Genomic DNA, 18,095 nt, shown 5'->3' with positions numbered 1-18,095 from the left:
AGCCAACTACCGGCTCTCTCTCTCTGTGGCGCTGGTTCAGACTCTTAGGGAAGGGGTCGCTGGCCTTAGCTTTGTGACTTTAGTTCATGGAGTCTGTTATCAGCATGAGACAAAATTCTAAGGCTCTCTTAGGCAACCAAAGCTGGGAGCAGGGCAGTTTGCCTTAGATATACTCTTTTTAAAATTGGTTCCTTCAATGCAAGGTATAACTTGGTTTACACTAAAGTAACTTTTGTGTTGTTTCTGGTAATCTCTTCTTTCTCATGAATTGTGCACGAAGGGGCCTCAGATTTCTTCCAGTCCAATGCCTTCATTCAGGGCTGATATTTACATTACAAAGGACTCGTATGACCTTTACAAAAGCCTTTACTGTAGAACTTAAAAAATAGCACATTTCTGTGTGAATTTTAAGATACCGTATAACTTTTAGAGATGTTACCATAGGGGAGTTGTAATCTTGCCATCCTGAAGCAGTTAATCCCTGACTTGACCCCCAGGGTGAGTAACTATAAATGTGGACACAGTTCTAAGGCGGTCATTTTAAGGCACAGAGCCATGAGCAGCACAGGACATTGATTCCTGCAGGAAAGGAAACACCCGATATGAGTCACACATTTTACCCTTGTTCTCTGCCTCGTGACCATTTCTTGGTCATGGCTGGGAGTGTGTGTGTGGAGCAGAAGACAGAAGCATTGAAGAGCCTGGCAGTGCGAGAGATGAGCTATAGGGAGTGGCGAGAGCAGGCAAAGATTCCGAAACAGTCACCTTACAGAATGAAAGACATCACTGTCTTAATGGATGGACAGACGGGAAACCTCAGCAGAAATATAGAAGCAATAGGAAAACACACTATCAGAAGCAAAAATTTCCTTGGATGACTTGACCGCTATCACAGCCGACTGTGTTGCTAAGCAATGCGTTTGATATCTTAGGTGCATTGCATGCGTTTGGCTTATAGCACTTTCCATTTACAATTGGGTTTGTCTGGTGCAAGTCTGTTGGAAATGGAAGAACATCCGTGAGCATACCTTCCAGTGCACTAGGCCCGGAAAGGTGCATACTGGGTACATGGGTGAATGGGAACAATCTAGATCGCAGAACAGAAGGAAACACGGTTTTTAAAAAAGGAGCTTTAGTCACTTGTGGGTACACATCACGTGTATATTTGAAATATGTATGTTGTTGGACTGCTAGAAGGAGAAGTAAAAGAGAAAGAAGTAGTGTTTAGAGTTTCCCCAAATGATGGGAAACCTACGGAATGATGAAACACTCACTGAGTCCAAACAGGATAAATGCAATAAAGTCAGATCCCTTATAATAACACCTTTGAACACCAAAGATAAAAATGAAACCATTCACTCTGCCCCTGGACTGCGCTCCGCAGTTTCCTGAGGACTGCACTCAACAGGCCTGGCAAAGTCTGGCACTTCAGACATCTTGGGGTTCTGTGCTGCGCAGAGCTCCCGCACTGCTAGTCTCAGGGAGCCGCGCAGTCTCCTGGCCTTGGCTTGTGTTCTTGCTGCTTCACCAGACCCTCAGCCCCTTTCCTCCTTGTTTCACCGTGAGTTGGAAGCACTCCCTGGGGGGGGGGCTATTCCCCAAGAATTTCCTAAAGGTGACATGACCCTGGTCTGCCCAGTGCCCAAGGCACAGAGGGAGCAGAGCCCTTCCTTTTGCCTCAGTCTACATATTTGTCACATCCTGAAGCCATTCCTAATCCATCCAACTTACACATTCTTCCTAGAGATCTTGTAGTTTCAGAGGAAGGTGTGTGGGGGGGAAATCAAAGTATCTAAGATGTGGGGGTAGGAAGAGAGGAAGACGCATTGCGTACAGTGAACAGCGGTATAAATTATGTATTACTTCTCAATGGAGTTCAGACACAAGGCAATTATATATTTAAAGCACTGAAAGAAATTACTATTAACCCAGAATTCTCTATCCAGCAAAACACCTCTCAAGAAAAAGTAATAGGGCCAGTGAGATGGCCGTGAGGGTAAAGCTCTCACTAAGCGAGCTTGGCAGCCTAGGCTCAGTTCCCAGAGCCCACAGTGGAAGCAGAGAGCTGGCTCCCAAGAGTTGTCTCCTGACCTCCATCTGTGTGCACATCCACATGCATACACACTAATAGTGGTAAACAAAAACAGTAATAAAAAGGGTTCCTCAGAAAAGGATGAAACATCTTTTCAAGTGACCCAAAGCTGAGAGATTTATTATCGTCATACATCAAGACAAGGGCACATTGGTAATAGGAAACATGCTGGTAAAGGCATGCTGCCCCCGCCCTTATATTAATTTTTTAAAGGGTAAGGAATTATTTACTGCAAAAGTAATTATTAGTAATATGTGGGACCCATAATCTATGTGGAAATGAATATAGGTTAAAGGTAGTGGTGACAAATGGAATTATAAGGTGAAGTTATTGCGAGTGGGCTCAGTAACGCACTCCGGTATTGGAAGTGCAAGTGTAAGGCCTGACTACTTGAGACCCTGCCATAAACAAAGCAAAATCCACTACTATTATGTTGTGAAGTGGTATGATATGCCTTTTTAGTAGACAGTAACTGCATTGTGAAGTGTAGAGTGGCCTGATGTTCTTTTCTGTTGTTTTGTCCTTTCTTGGGACAGTCTGATTTAGCCAAGGGTGGCCAGAAATTCGTCATGTTATTCAAGGCCAGCCTTGACCCCCAGATCCTCCTTCCTCTACACCCCAAGTGCTGGGCTACAGGAGTGCACTGCCACACCTGGTTTAGCAAGTTACTCTTGGCAGAAGGCACATGCTGCAGACCTTCCAACAAACACAGACGTAACACATAAACACTGTGCAAAAAGGCACAGATGAAAAACTAACCAAGAAAATGAAATAGGACACTGAAGATTTTTCTCAATCAACACACCCACAAAATTACTAAGGGTTAATAAAAATCAAATGATGAAAAAATAGAAAACAAAAAAAGAAACATAACACACACACACAGAGAAAGAGAGAGAGAGAGAGAGAGAGAGAGAGAGAGAGAGAGAGAGAGAGAGAGAGAGAAGCAACAAAGCAAAGATAGTCACACTAATCAATACCTTCACCAAAGAGGTAGAGCTGATCAGGCTGGGGGACAAAGCTCAAACTCAAGCTGTATGCTGCCTACATGATATAGGGTTTAAGTGTAAAGACATAAAGAGAGTTCAAAAGATGGGGAATGTACTGTGTAAGCCAGGGTTAGTGCAGAGGCAGGAAGATCCGGAATAACCCAGTCTTGCGGCTCCATTGTGAGTTCAAGACCAGCCTGAGTTACCTGTGATGATGATGATGATGACAGCATGAATGCAAGTGGCAAGTATAAGCAGCTTTCTTTGTTAAACAAAGTAACTTTCAAAATAAGAAGTATTCCCATTTTATAATGATTAAAGGTTAATTAAAGAAAGAAGAAAACACAAAGTATATGCATCTATTACTAGAACCTTAAAATATATGTGAATTAAGAATTGGTAGAACTAAAGAGAGTGAAACAGAGAAATGAGTATAGATTTTTAGCACTCTTCCCTCACTAATTGAGAGGTACAGAAGTCTGAACAGCACCATCAACCAACTTGACCTAATTAACATTTATAGAACATTACACTCAAGTACTACAGACTGTTTCCAGAGATCCACTGTACACTGGGATGAAACATAACCCTAATATATTTCTAAAGATTAAGCTCCTGCAGGTTTTAATTCAATTGAAATTTAATATATCCACTGAGGACAAAACATTTAAGCATAATTTAGACAAAATAGAGTTAAACAATATGTTCAAAATTTCCAAACATTAAACCATTAAACTTCTAAATGATTCATGGACAAAACACACACACACACACACACAAGAGAAATTAGAAAATGCCTTAACTGAAGGTTATAAATATTATAAAAATTGTGGGGTGCTGCTAGAGTGGGGCCTCTATAGCTTTTTAAATGCTTTATTGGAAAAGAGGAAAGGCTTAGATCCCCTTTTAAAATGATTTATTTACTTTTATTTTGTGTGCACTGTTGTTTTGCAGTATGCATGTCCGTGTGAGGGTATTGGATCCCCTGGAACTGGAACTACAGGCAGTTGTGAGCTGCCATGTAGGTAAAAGGAATTGAACTCAGGTCCTCTGGAATAGCAGCCAGTGCTCTTAACTGCTGAGTCATTGCTCCAGCCCCATGCTGGGGGCGGGGGCGGGGGCGGGGGTGGGGTGGAAGGTGGGGAAGGAGAGGTGCTCAGCTGTGCAGTGTCTACTGTCCTTCCAAAGGACCTGAGCTCAGATCCTAGCACACATATCAGGCAGTTCACAGCCACCAATAACTCCACTTCCAATGCATATACCAGCACACATGTACACATAAATAAAAATTAACCTTTAAGAAAGAAAAGAGGCCAGTGAGATGGTTCAGTGGGTCAGGGCACTTGTCAAGCCTGATGAACTTAGTTCACCTCCTGGGCCCACACAGTGGAAGAAGAGAACTGAATCCCGCGAGCTGCCCTCTGACCTCCACATGTGTGCTGTGACAATAAATAAGTAGACAGATAGATAAATACATGTAAAAGTATTAAAGAACATAGAAAAATAAGCAAATCAAATCTAAAGTAGCTGAATCAGTTTTTATTTGACATCTGCGTTTCTTTGATGAATTAGCTTATTTTATTGTTTCAGAGAAACTTGGAAAGAAAGAAGTTTAGCAGAGTCAGAAGCTGGGTCTTTGGAAGGAGTAATAAAGTTGATTTTTATTATTTATTTTGTTTTTGAGATTATAATGACATCATTTCCCCTTTCCCTGTCCTCCCTCCAAACCCTCTCACACTCCTTGCTCTCTTTCAAACTGATGGCCTCTTTTTCATTAATTGTTGTTGCATGCATAAACGAATATGTGTATGCATATATATTCCCAAATGCAGCCTTCTCGGTCTGTATGATGCTGCTCATCTGTATGCATACAGGACTGACCACTTTATTTTGGCTAGCTGATTGGTGCGTTCTTGACTGGGAAAACTTGCTTCCGCTCTCAGCATTCCTTTGTATAGAGCTGAGACCTGGTGTCTTTCTCCATCCTCTTTGGCATGTCTATTATTGTTGTCCTTGTTCAGCTCATGTCTATGCAGTCATATTAGTGAGACTTCATACATGTAGCTTCTGATGTTACTAGAGACCCAGTCTCACAGGAGACTCCCTGGTCCTCTGGCTCTCACAGTCTTTCCACCCCTCTTCTACAATGTTCCCCGAGCCTTAGCTGCAGGAGTTATTGTGTTGCTGGTGTATCCATTGTGGCTGGGCTCTACAACGTTGATTTTTTTAAAAAAAGAATGATCAAGCCTTAGGGAAATTTTTAAAATGATACAGTAGCCAGTTTCAGGTCCTATAGATATTAAATGGATAGTAGGAGAATATTATCAACAGCTTTATGCAATAAATTCATCAACATATATGAAATGGACAAACTTCTTGAAAAATACAATTCACCTCAGCTGATGTAAGAAGAAATGGAAAATACCCTTATCTATTAAAGAAACTGAATTCATGATTTAAAACCTCCCCCAAAAGAAACTTTAGGTGTAAATGATTGGGAACAAAGAACTTCAGACTTTCCTGCCTTGGTGGCATCAATTATAACCCTAGCTACCCAGAAAGCTGAGGAAGGAGGAATAAAATTCAAGGCCAGCATGGACATTGTGAAAGAGACCCTGTCTCAAATCAAGCAGTACTAAACAAAACGGCGAAACCCCAGTCTTACACAGTATCCTTTTGCAAACAGAACGATGATGAGCAGAAGGCTGGTAGCAAAACCAAACAATTATATAGGGAGAAAGTTGTGAACTGATCCTTAGAAACATCAATGCAAAAGAAGATTTGACAAAATGTTATTAAATCTGTTCCAGCAACATGCCAAAATACATATTAGATCGAGTGTGGTTTGCCTTAAGAATGTTGAAGAACTCAAATCAGTTTAATGTGAAAACAAACAAACAAAACCAAAACCAAAGTCTTTCTTGACATTAACAGAATAAAGGAGAAAATTCATATGGTGGCATCTCTAGATTAAGAAAAAAAAAAAAACTGATAAATACAACATCTGTCCGCTAAAGATTGTTACAAGGGTCAGATGGGATTGTGTACTCAAGAATGTGTGGCAAATTGAGAGATTCTTTATAATGTAAATCATTGTTCTTACTGTGACACCCTGAGATTTGCAGATTACTCCCTGACATGCTTCTTGGGCCCAGGACAACACACTCTTCAGTTATCTGCCCTCAGAGAGAGACTGGTTGCCTTGTGTAGCAGACTGTGCTGTAATAGTAATAACAGCTTGTAAAACCTTTATCACTACTCATGGTTGTGGAACAGAATAATTGTTTAACTATGTAAAGATGTGTTGTTGTTTTGTCTTGCCTGCCTAAGGCACCTGACTGGTCTGATAAAAGCTGAACAGCCAAAACTAGGCAGTAGAGGGGTAGGCTGGGCTGGTGGCCAGAGAGACTAAGTAGGAGGAGGAATCTAGGCTTGAGAGAGAACAGGAGAAATAGAGGAAGAGGCCCAGGACCAGTTAGCCAGGCAGTCTCCAGGCAGCCAGACACAGAGGAAGCAGGAAAGTAGGACTTACAGAATGAAAGAATGGTAAACAGCCCCAAAGCAAAACATGGATGAAGAAAAACAGATTAAATTAAGTTATAAGAGCTAGCGGGATAAGCCTAAGCTAAGGCTGAGTGTTCATAACTAATAAGTCTCCGTGTGGGGCAGAGAAAGTCTGCTACAGCTGATAGTTAAGGACTTGCTGGTGCTGGACTCTGGATGAACATTCTTTGTGTGCTACCTGAGAGAATATGTTCTGTGAGGTGGGCACTGATATTCTCCCCCGCTCTGTAGACAAGAGTGAGGACCAGAGAGTGCCGTGTTCGGTGACCACATACAGTGTGTGGCAGAGCCAGGGACCCAGCATGGCTTGTTTGCAGTTTTGTTTTCTTCTCACTCCCTTCTTTTCTTCATTCATTCATTCACATTCATTCATTCATTCGTTATTTATTGTGCATGAGTGGATGCCTCCAGGTGAATGTCCATGAGGAAGTCAGAGAACAGCTTGGGGGAATCTCTCCTTCCGCCATGAGTCCCAAGGTCTGAAAGCTTGACCCCAAATGTCTTTGTCTCCTGGGCCATCCATCCCCTCAGCCCCTGAGCTCTTATCTTCTAGACCAGACACTGCTTCGTCTCCAGCCCCGTATCTGTGAAGAAATCCATAGAGTTGGTTGGCTTTGTCTTTATAGGTTTCCAAGGTGATCCAGGGCTGAGCTTTTCTCTCTTTCTTGTCCACTGGGTTCTGGTGGCAGGCGCCTTTACCTGCTGAGCCATCTCTCTGCCCCCCTAGACACATTAAAACAAGGGACCTCTATTCCTATAACTTGTGTGGTTTTTTCTTTATTACTTCTTTCTCTTTCCCCTCTTCTTCATCTTTTTTTCCTTACCTCTTCTCTCTTTCTTTTCCTGTGCTAGCGATCAAGCTCAGGACCTTACGCATGTTCTACTGAACTCCATACTTAGCCCCTATAACTTGCTTTTTGTTTGTTAAGCATTATGAAGTTTCATTTTATTTTTATATTATTATTATCTTACAAATGATTAGGTCACATTGTAGCATTTGTTAGTCAGTTTGGCTTTGTCATTTCTCCCCACTTCTCCTCCCTTGTGCCTTCATCTCCAGGCACCTCCCTTCTGCTTTCAAGGGCCCGCCTTTTCTACTATGTCTTGCTCCCTTTGGCCTCCAATCTAGTTTCATAGTCTACATCCACTCCTTTTTTATTAAAGATTATATATATATATATATATATATATATAGCCTACATATAAGTCATGTGTGTGTCTGATGCCCATGGAGGTCAGAAGAGGGCTTTTGATTTTCAGGCTGGAGTTATAGACAGGTGTGAGCTGCCATGCTGGTGCTAGGAATTGAACCTGGCTCCTCTGCAAGAGCAACCAATGCTCCTAACCGCTGAGCTGCCTCTCCAGCCCCTATACCCACTTTTTCTTTAATAATATACTTTAGAGCATTTTCCACAATGTGTGACCTGCACTTCTTTCTTTTAATTATTTATTTATTTATTTATTTGGTTTTTTGAGACAGGGTTTCTCTGTGGTTTTGGAGCCTGTCCTGGAACTAGTTCTTGTAGACCAGGCTGGTCTCGAACTCACAGAGATCCGCCTGCCTCTGCCTCCCAAGTGCTGGGATTAAAGGCGTGCGCCACCACCGCCTGGCCCCTTTTAATTTTTTAATAATTCACTTTTAATTGGTGTTACATGTGTACAACATACTTTTTATTTGTTTGTTTGTTTTTGAGACACGGTTTCTCTGTGTAGCCCTGGCTGTCTTGGAACTCACTCTGTAGACCAGCCTGGTCTCGAACTCACAGAGATCGGCCTGCCTCTGCCTCACGAGTTTTGGCATTAAAGGTGTGCACCACCATACCTGGCCATATACAACATATTTTGAAGTTTGCACGCATTTAGAATAATTATTGTGATAATAATAACATGTTTACCTTTAGTATATGTATTAATAGTTAATATTTATTCTTTTAACAATTTTCAAGAATACTAGACAGATGTGAGAAGGCACATCTCCCCCCCCTCCAAAAAAAAGTAGGAAAAAATTTAAATGCAGTACATTATTGGAGCTGGAGAGATGGCTTAGCAGTTAAGAACACATGCTGCTCTTGCGTAGGACCTGAGTTCAGTTCCCAGCATCCACATAGCAGCTCACAACCATCCATAACTCCAGTTTTGGGGGATCCAGCATCATTTTCTGGCCTCCGTTAGCAACAGGCACACACATAGTGCACATACACACATGTAGCCAGAACACTCATACACACACAACAGAAGTAATAGATAAATATTTTAAAAATACAGTGCCCTGTAAACTGCCGTCATGATGCTGGGCACCAGTCATTCTCTCCTAACCTATGCTCGATATTTCATTGAGTTGTTGTACTTTGCTGTATGTATGTTTTTGTAGGTGTGAATTCAAAAGTGTGTGTGGTGTGTGTGTGCAGGTAGAAACTAGTGGTCCATCTTGGGTGTTGTTCCTTGGGGTAAGCTTCTGCTTTGTTTGTTGGTTTGCTTTTGGTTTTTTGAGAGAGGGTTTCTCTGTGTGTAGCCCTGGAACTCTCTGTAGTTTCTAGAACTCACTTTGTAGACCAGGCTGGCCTTGAACTCACAGATATCCACCTGCCTCTGCCTCCCAAGTGCAGGGATTAAAGGTGTGTACAACCACTTCCCGGCCATACCTGGTGTTTTCTGTGCTTTCTAGAGATTGAATTTAAAGCCACAGTCTTGTGCAGCAAGCACTTATGGGCTGAACTACAGCCCCAGCCCCAGCTTGCTTCATTATATTTAACCAGGAGCTCTTGATGAATATTTAGCAGTATTGTAATATTTCTGCAAATATATTTGATTTACAAAGTGCCAAGTTTTCAAGGAGCAGAAGGCATAAGACATATGTATAAAGTTTCTATGAGAAAGATTCAAGTAGGGTTACCAAACTAAGAGGTATATGAATTCTAAAAATTTTAAGTTTAATTATGTGTATGGATATTTTGTCTGCATGTATATCTATGCAACATTGTATGGCTGGTGCCTGTGGAGGACAGATGAGGGCATAGAGTCCCCTGAATCTGGAGTTATGGACAGATATGAGCCAGCATGTGGGTGCTGGGAATTGAACCCCAGTCCTCTGGAAGAGTAGCCAGTGCTCTTAAGTGTTGAGTCATCTTTCCAGCCCTGGCACATTTGCATTTTAAATTTTGGTATGCATTACCAAATTACCCGCAGAACATTTGCATCAAGTGTTCTCTCAGAACAGTGTGGGACAGTGCTTATCACCCTGCAAACCACTGTTCCCAAACTCAGGGTCTCTCATTAAACACTTACTGTGTGCTTCTGTGAGCCTCGGCTCAGGGATCTGCAATGTACTCACTGTAGCTGGATGAAGATGTGTTGGCGAATTGCCATTGCGCTGGGACCGAGGGCTTCTACTTTTTTAGAAACTGAAGCTGCAAGCTGGTGAGGTATTTGGTTTCAATTGAGCTTAATGGAAGCCTGTTAGTGAGTTTTAAAATAAGGACCAAGACAACTGAATGGTAAACAGTCTCCTGGGCCCCAGGAAAGAGGAAGAAGCGTCTGTGGGGTTGCATGCTTTGAAGAGCCCCCTTTCCAGGAACAATCGCGTAGCTGCGTGGGTTCTTCAGTGACACGTGAGTTGCTGAAGACTAGTCATTCCTAGAGTGGGTGCTCCCTAATGGGCAGAGGCACGCACAGATTCTGCAGGGGTAAGGCCGAGTCGCCAGCCACCGTTTGTTAGAACGCCCGTTCTCCCTGAGCATCAGCTCACTGTGATTGTTTGGGAGGGGATTTCTATGATGCCCGTTTTAAAGACAAAGGCCCGGGAGCTGGAGTGATGGCTCAGCGGTTAAGAGCATTGCCTGCTCTTCCAAAGGTCCTGAGTTCAATTCCCAGCAACCACATGGTGGCTCACAACCATCTGTAATGAGGTCTGGTGCCCTCTTCTGGCCTTCAGGCATAATAAAGACAAAGGCCCTGCGATGGAGAAGATTAGTATTTGTTTCTCCTAGCGTCGTGGAATTAGCCCACGACACAGTGGATGCTCAAGGTAAGGTTGGCAGCAAAGCCCACACTTTGTCTCCATGGCTCCACCTAATTGCACCCTCATTTTAAAAAATGATAAGGAATGGCTTACTTTTTTTTGTTTGTTTGTTTGTTTTTTTTGTTTTTCGAGACAGAGTTTACCTGTGTAACAGTCCTAGCTGTCCTGGAACTAGCTCTTGTAGACCAGGCTGGCTTTGAAATCACAGGGATTCACCTACCTCTGCCTCCCCAGGGCTAGGATTAAAGGCCTGCATCACCACTGCTGGCTTACTTTTTTTTTTTAAGGCAGGGTTTTACTGTATTGGCTGCCTGGCCTAGAACTCACTATATAGACCAGGCTAGCCTTAAACTTACAGAGATCTGCCTGCCTATCTCCCAAGCGCTGGAATTAAAGGTGTGCATTTTACTCCTTTTTTTTTTCAATCCTGAAGACTTAAGAAATTTAAAATTACTGGGTGTTTCCATCGCACGGCCTTTGACCCCAGCACTTGGGAGGCAGAGGCAGAGGCAAGCAGATCTCTGAGTTCAAAGCCAGCCTGGTCTACAAAGCAAGTTCCAGGATAGCCTGGACCACATAGAGAAACCCTGTCTGGAAAAACAAAAACAAACAAAAAGCGAGAGAGAGAGAGAGAGAGAGAGAGAGAGAGAGAGAGAGAAAAGAGAGTTTTTAAATTAATTTCTTTACGCTAAATTATGCTAAGGGATAGGCAGGCTGCTTGTACTGTACCAAAACAGTAAGAAACAAATTAATTCTAAGTGCTGGCAAAGGCACAGCAGGTGGTAACAGTCACCTTCATTCACCATGACTGGGAAGTTTGTTTTCAATGTACCCTTGCTTTGTGCACATCATTTGTGTGAACTGCTCTCAAGAGCCTTATCTTTAAAATGAGAACCATTTTACCTGGTTTGTAGGAGCCTCTGAGGAGCAGGTATAATCACTGCTAATGCCTGATGCGAGTGCGTGCCCGAGTGAGTGCTCACCAGACTGCAGCTAAGGATGCTGGTGAGGCCAGCTGGTTCCTACCTGCCTCTTCCCCACCTCTCTCCCCTTCCTGCATTGGGCCAACTGAACAGATCTTGGTTCATTGCTGCTATAATGAGAAGGTCTCTTGTTAGCTGCCTTATTCTCGCTCAGTTCCTGTCCACAGCCCTGGAAACTGTTCTCTGCCCTCTGGCTTCCTCGAGTATCCTAGGACACACTGGGCTACACTCAAGGCTGGGTATAAACAGGGCCAGCACTGGAAGTCAGAAAAGGCCAAGAGATTTTTTTTAAATTATTTATTATTATTGTATTATTATAAGTTATTAATTATGTGTGTATGTGTACTTGTATGTGAATGCAGGTGCCTACAAAGGTCAGAGGCACGGAATGTCTCAGGATCTAGAGTTAAAGGCAGTTGTAAAATGCCTAACGTGGATGCTGGGAATGGAAGCATCCCTGTCCTCGGAAGACCTGCTTAGGAACAATCTTAATGTAAAAGATCTTGCAAAAGCATGCTGAGCCAAGAAGGTGATCCAGGGCTCTGCCCGAGGAAAGAGCTGGTGGTGGGCAGAGAGGCTGAAGCTTTGTTGTTTGTTTGGAGCCGGGGCCTGGCTGTCCTGGAACTCACTCTGTAGAACAGGCTGGTCTTAAACTCACAGAGATCCGCCTGCCTCTGCCTCCCCAGCGCTGGGATTAAAGGCGTGTGCCACCAAGCCCCCGCGCCCCCGCCCCCCCCCCCCCCCGCCCTGTCCTGCTTCCAAAAGGCAGCATCTTAATGACCGGAAGGCCAGCTTGACAGAAGGGTGCTAATTGTGGCCAGACGTCATGGTTGATGGTAAGGGAGCAAGAAGCTTAGCATAGAACAGAAAAGTCAGATGCCTCCGGAAAGGGGCACACAGCAAGGAGAAAGACTTTGTTTGTTTGTTTACAGAAGTTAGGTATTAAATGTGTGGCACACTCCAAAACACCGCTTGGTTGTGGTTTTGATGATGAAAGATGTTTAGATAGGAATGGGATCAGGAGTCACCATCATCCTGGGACAAGGAACACCTTACTTTCTGCTGGAATTCTTGGCTTCACCTGTGGCCAGGCTACTCCTTTTGTTTCTGCACCAAAGCCTTATCTTCCTCGTGTCTCCTTGGCCAGCCTTTTGGGCTCTGTCAAGGCTTCATTTGTCCTCCTTCACAGCTGGACATGACACCCACAACTCCTACTCCAGGAGAGAAGTCATTTTATGTGGGCAGCTGTCGCCTAGTGGGGACGGTGCCAGGGGACATGTCTGCCACCAGACACATAGGCTCAGGATCCCTGCTTTCATGGCTCTCTCCTGCTTACACTTGGGAGTCCTCTAAGTGACTGAGTGTGGCTGTGAGAAGGAAAGGAACGAGGTCATGAAGAAGGCATGGGCTCCCTCTCCTCCCCAGTGGGGACTTATTGGAGAGTGTAAGTCAAGGGAGTGCCGTGACCAGATTTACATTTGGGGAAGACTATAGTGACTGAAAGTGTGATCTCAATTGTGGTAATTTGGGACCAGTTGCTCCATCTCTCTAAACCTTCATTTCCTCACCTGTAAAGTGGGGATGATGATGCTCTAACCCCAAAGGCTAATGATAAATATTAAATGTGATAATATACATAAATAGTTTAGTGAATGGCAATCCCAAAGCAAGTGCCCACGGACTGACAATGGTATTAATGATATAGTTAGAGGGGAGAGAAACTGGAGACAGGGAAATCAAATGTAGTTAGGCAATAGCAATAGAAGAATGTTCTGCTGTAAAGACATTCAGGCTGGGACATCTCTCATCTCACTAATGACCAGAGTTATGCCACTTGCCATAGTGGGCTGGGTATGCTTTGTCCTGTCTTGCTCCATAGATAGCTTCAGTGGGCCATACAGAATAATCTGCCCAAGAGAAGAGCGCCTTCTTTGAGCAATAGCACAAGAATAGCAGGCTGTTTGTGTTGGGAGTTGGAATGTCTCAGCCACCTCCCATATGTACTGCAGTGTTACGATTCTCCTCACAGCACTGTCTCCTCTTGTAAACCAAAAGAGACACTGGAGTATCTAATTAAAGACTAATTGGGTCCTTAATCTCACAACAGCCAGTGCTTGTGTGGTAAGCAAAAGTGGAAGGGAGCCTGCTCAGGAGGAGGGAGGGAAGGGCAGAGGGAGGTAGAGAAGGTGGTAAAAGCAGTTAGATGGAGCAGAGGCCGGGTGAGAGGTGTCAGCAGGTAGGAAAGAAGCACTGGTATTCTTGGCAGAAGACACAATAAAAGGTGGAGAGGCAGGAAGGCCCAGGTCAGTCTCAAGTACTAGAAGTAGCCTTGATAGATTACCTTAAAGTTCTGATGTCAGAGGGGAAGGAGAGGCTGGGATGGAGACATGGGGCCAGACTGATGACGTTCCGAGGGCCCGGGAAGGGGCCTGGGCTTTCTTCTTCTGTGGTTTGATGGCTTCTGGAAGTAACCATCAAAAGCTTTTCAGGAATTCAGGCTTGTCTGTCTCAGGCGTCTCCTTCTGGAAGACCAAGGGCCCAGAGTGGCAGCCTGACATTCAATCTCCTTTGCCATGGTTGGGAAGTCAGGGCTGTAGCTGATTTCATTGGCCTGTTTTGCATTTATTATAGTGTGGCTTTTATAGTGTGTTAATTGAAATATTTCCAACTGCCAAAAACAATCACACTCAAAGTGCCCTGTCAGTTCTTTCATTGCCAGATAAATGTTTTACAGACATTTGCAGGGCAGTGGTAACCGGACAGCCACAGGGCAGTGGTAACCGGACACATTCACAGGGCAGTGGTAACTGGACATCCACAGGGCAATGGTAACTGGACATCCACGGGGCAGTGGTAACTGGACACATTCATAGGGCAGTGGTAACTGGACATCCACGGGGCAGTGGTAACTGGACATCCACAGGGCAGTGGTAACTGGACACATTCATAGGGCAGTGGTAACTGGACATCCACGGGGCAGTGGTAACTGGACATCCACAGGGCAGTGGTAACTGGACATCCACGGGGCAGTGGTAGCTGGGTCTTATTTTCTACTTAAGACTGGTGGTATTTTCTACTTAAGGTGGGGGATTGGCCCTTTGTTGCTCTGTTGTGGGCTATAAAGCTGTTGGATGTTATGATGCTTCCAACCTTAAAGATCAGAGCCTCTTCAAAGGAAGGCTCCTAGGGCCTAGCCATCGCTAGAAACCTTGGCATCTTAGATGAAATCTGAGCCCGGCTGCCTGCCCTCCCAGCCTGAATCCCAGCCCTGGCTGAGAAGTGCTTTTTCCTTCACCTACAACCCCCTCTTCTCAAGGTCCAAGCCGTTCCCAAGGACCCTGTGACTGAGAGTTGTGAGAGATGGTCTAGTCTACCCCTTCATTTCACATGCTAGATTGTGTCTGATGAAACATTTTGCTGTCTGTGTCATTGTTCTTTTCTCACTTGATGTTTTTTTCCTTAAAAATAAAAAAGAAAGAAAAAGAAAAATCTCTGGCTGAAGAGATGGTTCAGTGATCAAGAGTCCTAGCTACTCTTCCAGAAGACAGGAGCTTGGGTTCCATCATCCTTGTAGTGTGGCTCACAACCACTTATAAACTCAGCCCAGAGGCTCCTATGCCCTCTTTTGGCTTCATGGGTGCCCACACACATGTGACATACATACACAAGACACATGCACATACACATAAATAAAAATCGATGTTAAAAACAACATCCCCATCATGACAATCTTGTTCTGTTGACACCCAGATAGGTGGTAAACTCTGGCATCTTTGTGTGTAGCTCAGGCTGAGAAGGTACCACCCATACAGTCCCATAGCACCCTGGCACAGAAGGTACCACCCATACAGTCCTGTAGCACCCTGGCACAGAAGGTACCGCCCATACAGTCCCATAGCACCCTGGCACAGAGCTAGATTTCAAAAGAACTTAGGCTTATTGAGTGATGGTCATTGACATCACTCCCTTGTCTTTTATGAACTCTAAGTACACTTGAACAGGAGCCTCATCTTTTTGTCCTGTTTAGGTTAGTGCACAGCAAATAGATCCCCTACATGACTGAGCATGTCACTATATGTTAGACAGCTTCTGTCAATGGAACAAACACTGGAGTTCTGAAGAAAAGCGGGCTTTTGTTCTTGTTGTTTTGGTTATTTTGAGACAGGGTTTCTCTGTGTAGCCCAGGCTGTCCTGGAACTCACTCTATAGACCAGGCTGGACTCAGAGATCCCCCTGCCTCTGCCTCTTGAATGCTGTGATTAAAGGTGTGCCACCAAACCCAGCTAGAAAAAGTGTTCATTTTCGCTCACAGTTCTGCATCAGCCTGCTGAGGTGAGCACCACATGGCAGAGCTAGCACAGGAGGAAGGATCTCATCTCGAGTCAGCCGCAAAAGGAGAAGGAGTTGCCAGGCTTGCTCCTTTTATAAGCATTCTCTCTGAGAGCTACAACATTACAGGTTACAGCATTGCCTTAATGCCTTCTGATGGTGTATTCACAATATCCCAAGGTTTTCCAACTAGGACCCTTAAAGGTCCTATTGCTTCCCAGTACCCAACCTGGGGACCAGGCCTGCAAACATGTGAACTTTGGGAAGACATTAAAACTCTATGCTCTTGGGAACATGACATTTAAATTTTTCTTTTAATTAATTTACATTGTGTATGGGTATTTTGTCTGCATGCATGTCTGTGTACCATGTGTGTGTCTGGTCCCCTCAGAGGTCAGAAAAGGTGTCAGGTCTCCTGGAACCAGAGTTACAGATGGTTGTAAATCTTCGTTGTGAGTACTGGGAATCAAGCCCATGTCCTCTGGAAGAGCAGCCAGTGCTCTTGACTGCTGAGCCATCTTTCCAGCTCCACCACTCCAGCCCCTGAACATGAAGTTTTAACATATAGAACTGGAGGTTATCATGTTCCATTCTGTACCTTTCACTGATGAGGAGACTGAAGCTCAGAGAGAAAAACCTTTCCCAAGGTTGTCATCACCAATGAGGTTTGATGGAATTCTTTAATCTATTCTGTAAGTCATCCAAATACCCTCTATGTTTGGGCATTACAGGTACTGGGGATATAATAATATTCCACCCAAATAAGCATCTGCTCATATGGTTTTATATTTACCCCTAATAAGAGTTTATGAACATAAGATGCCTTTGAAGTCCCATATTGCCCAGTTCAGTGCTGAACACTTGGTATATACTTTATTTTCCTGCTGCTATCTCCCCAGTGCTGGAGTACAGGCTTACATTACCATGTCTGCTTGCTTTGCATTTGTTTGGTTTTTTGGACAGTCCCTGATCTGAAACTCACTATGTATACCAGGCTTGTCTCAAATGCGCAAAGATCCACCTTTCTCTGTTTCCTGAGTGCTGGGATCAAAAGTGCAAGCGTGTGTGTGAGCATGTGAGTGTATGTGCCACAGCACTTATATGGAGGTCAGAGACCAATTTGTGGGAGACTCTTCCCTTCTTCTACCATGTGGGTGGGTGCCAGGGATAAAACTCAGGTACCAGCCTTGTAAATAAGTGCCTTTACCCACTGAACCATCTCACTAGCCAACCAATCCTGGTTTTATGTGTTACTAGGGAGTGAATTCAGAGTTTTGTGTATAGCAGTTAGCATTCTACCAACCAAGCTCCATCCTCGACTCTTAGAATATATGTCAACGGTATTTGTTGGGCTGGAGAGATGGCTCAGAGATTAAGAGAACTGGCTGCTCTTCCAGAGGACCCAAGTTTAATTCCCAGCATGGCAGCACATAACTGTCTACAACTCCAGTTCCAGGGGATCTGACACCCTCACACCAATACACATAAAATAAAATTAGATAAATTACTTTAAAATATATTTGTTGAATTAGTTATAAGTAAGAAATTCCCAGTGCTAAGTTTCCTGGACTACTACTCATGGATTAGTTGTGGTGATGCTAAAACAGGATTGCCTTAGATACAGGGCCTCCTTGACTCACCTAAGAAGCACCTGCTGCCATTGCAGGTGACCCCAGGATGGTTTCTGAGAGCTGGGAGAGTTCACAGCCCTTTGCGGCGAAGTCCTTGGGCAGAAGCCTCCTTGAGGCATAGTTGATGCTGTTCCTTTGCCATTTCACCTCTGACTCACCTTTTGTTTTTATCCCCCTTTAGAGTATCAGTGTGACCAGAGGAGCCAGGAAGAGAGTAAGTGTTGGGACCACCAGGCACCAAGCAAGATGTTGGTGGCATTTTGGCTATTGAAAATTAACAACATAGTTTTAGAAAATTTGAACAAGCTAGAAGGACCTTAAAATTATGCTTAAGCTACTACCCTAGGATTGCTTTTTATTTAACATGCAATGTCATATATTCCCAGATATTTTTATGTACATAAAAGAAAAAAATATATATATTTAAAAGTAACAAAACAGTATTTATTATTTTATAACCATTTTAAATATAAATATTTGGGTACTTTA

At 43.8% G+C, this 18,095-nt stretch overlaps 1 protein-coding gene across 1 annotated transcript in view; it reads left to right on the top strand.

Annotated features, from left to right (window-relative positions):
* The window catches only part of Dnai1 (dynein axonemal intermediate chain 1), a 68,630-nt gene that overhangs the window by 7,692 nt on the left and 42,843 nt on the right, over positions 1 to 18,095 (top strand). The window contains exon 2 of the mRNA XM_057790879.1: positions 17,788 to 17,820. Coding sequence (XP_057646862.1) covers positions 17,788 to 17,820 — 33 coding nt within the window. The remainder of the gene's footprint in view (positions 1 to 17,787; positions 17,821 to 18,095) is intronic.

This window comes from Chionomys nivalis, chromosome 16, assembly GCF_950005125.1.
Source record: "Chionomys nivalis chromosome 16, mChiNiv1.1, whole genome shotgun sequence".
Taxonomy (NCBI): Eukaryota; Metazoa; Chordata; class Mammalia; order Rodentia; family Cricetidae; genus Chionomys; species Chionomys nivalis.
Note: the sequence above shows the minus strand (reverse complement) of the source record. Positions and strands in the feature narration are given on the sequence as shown.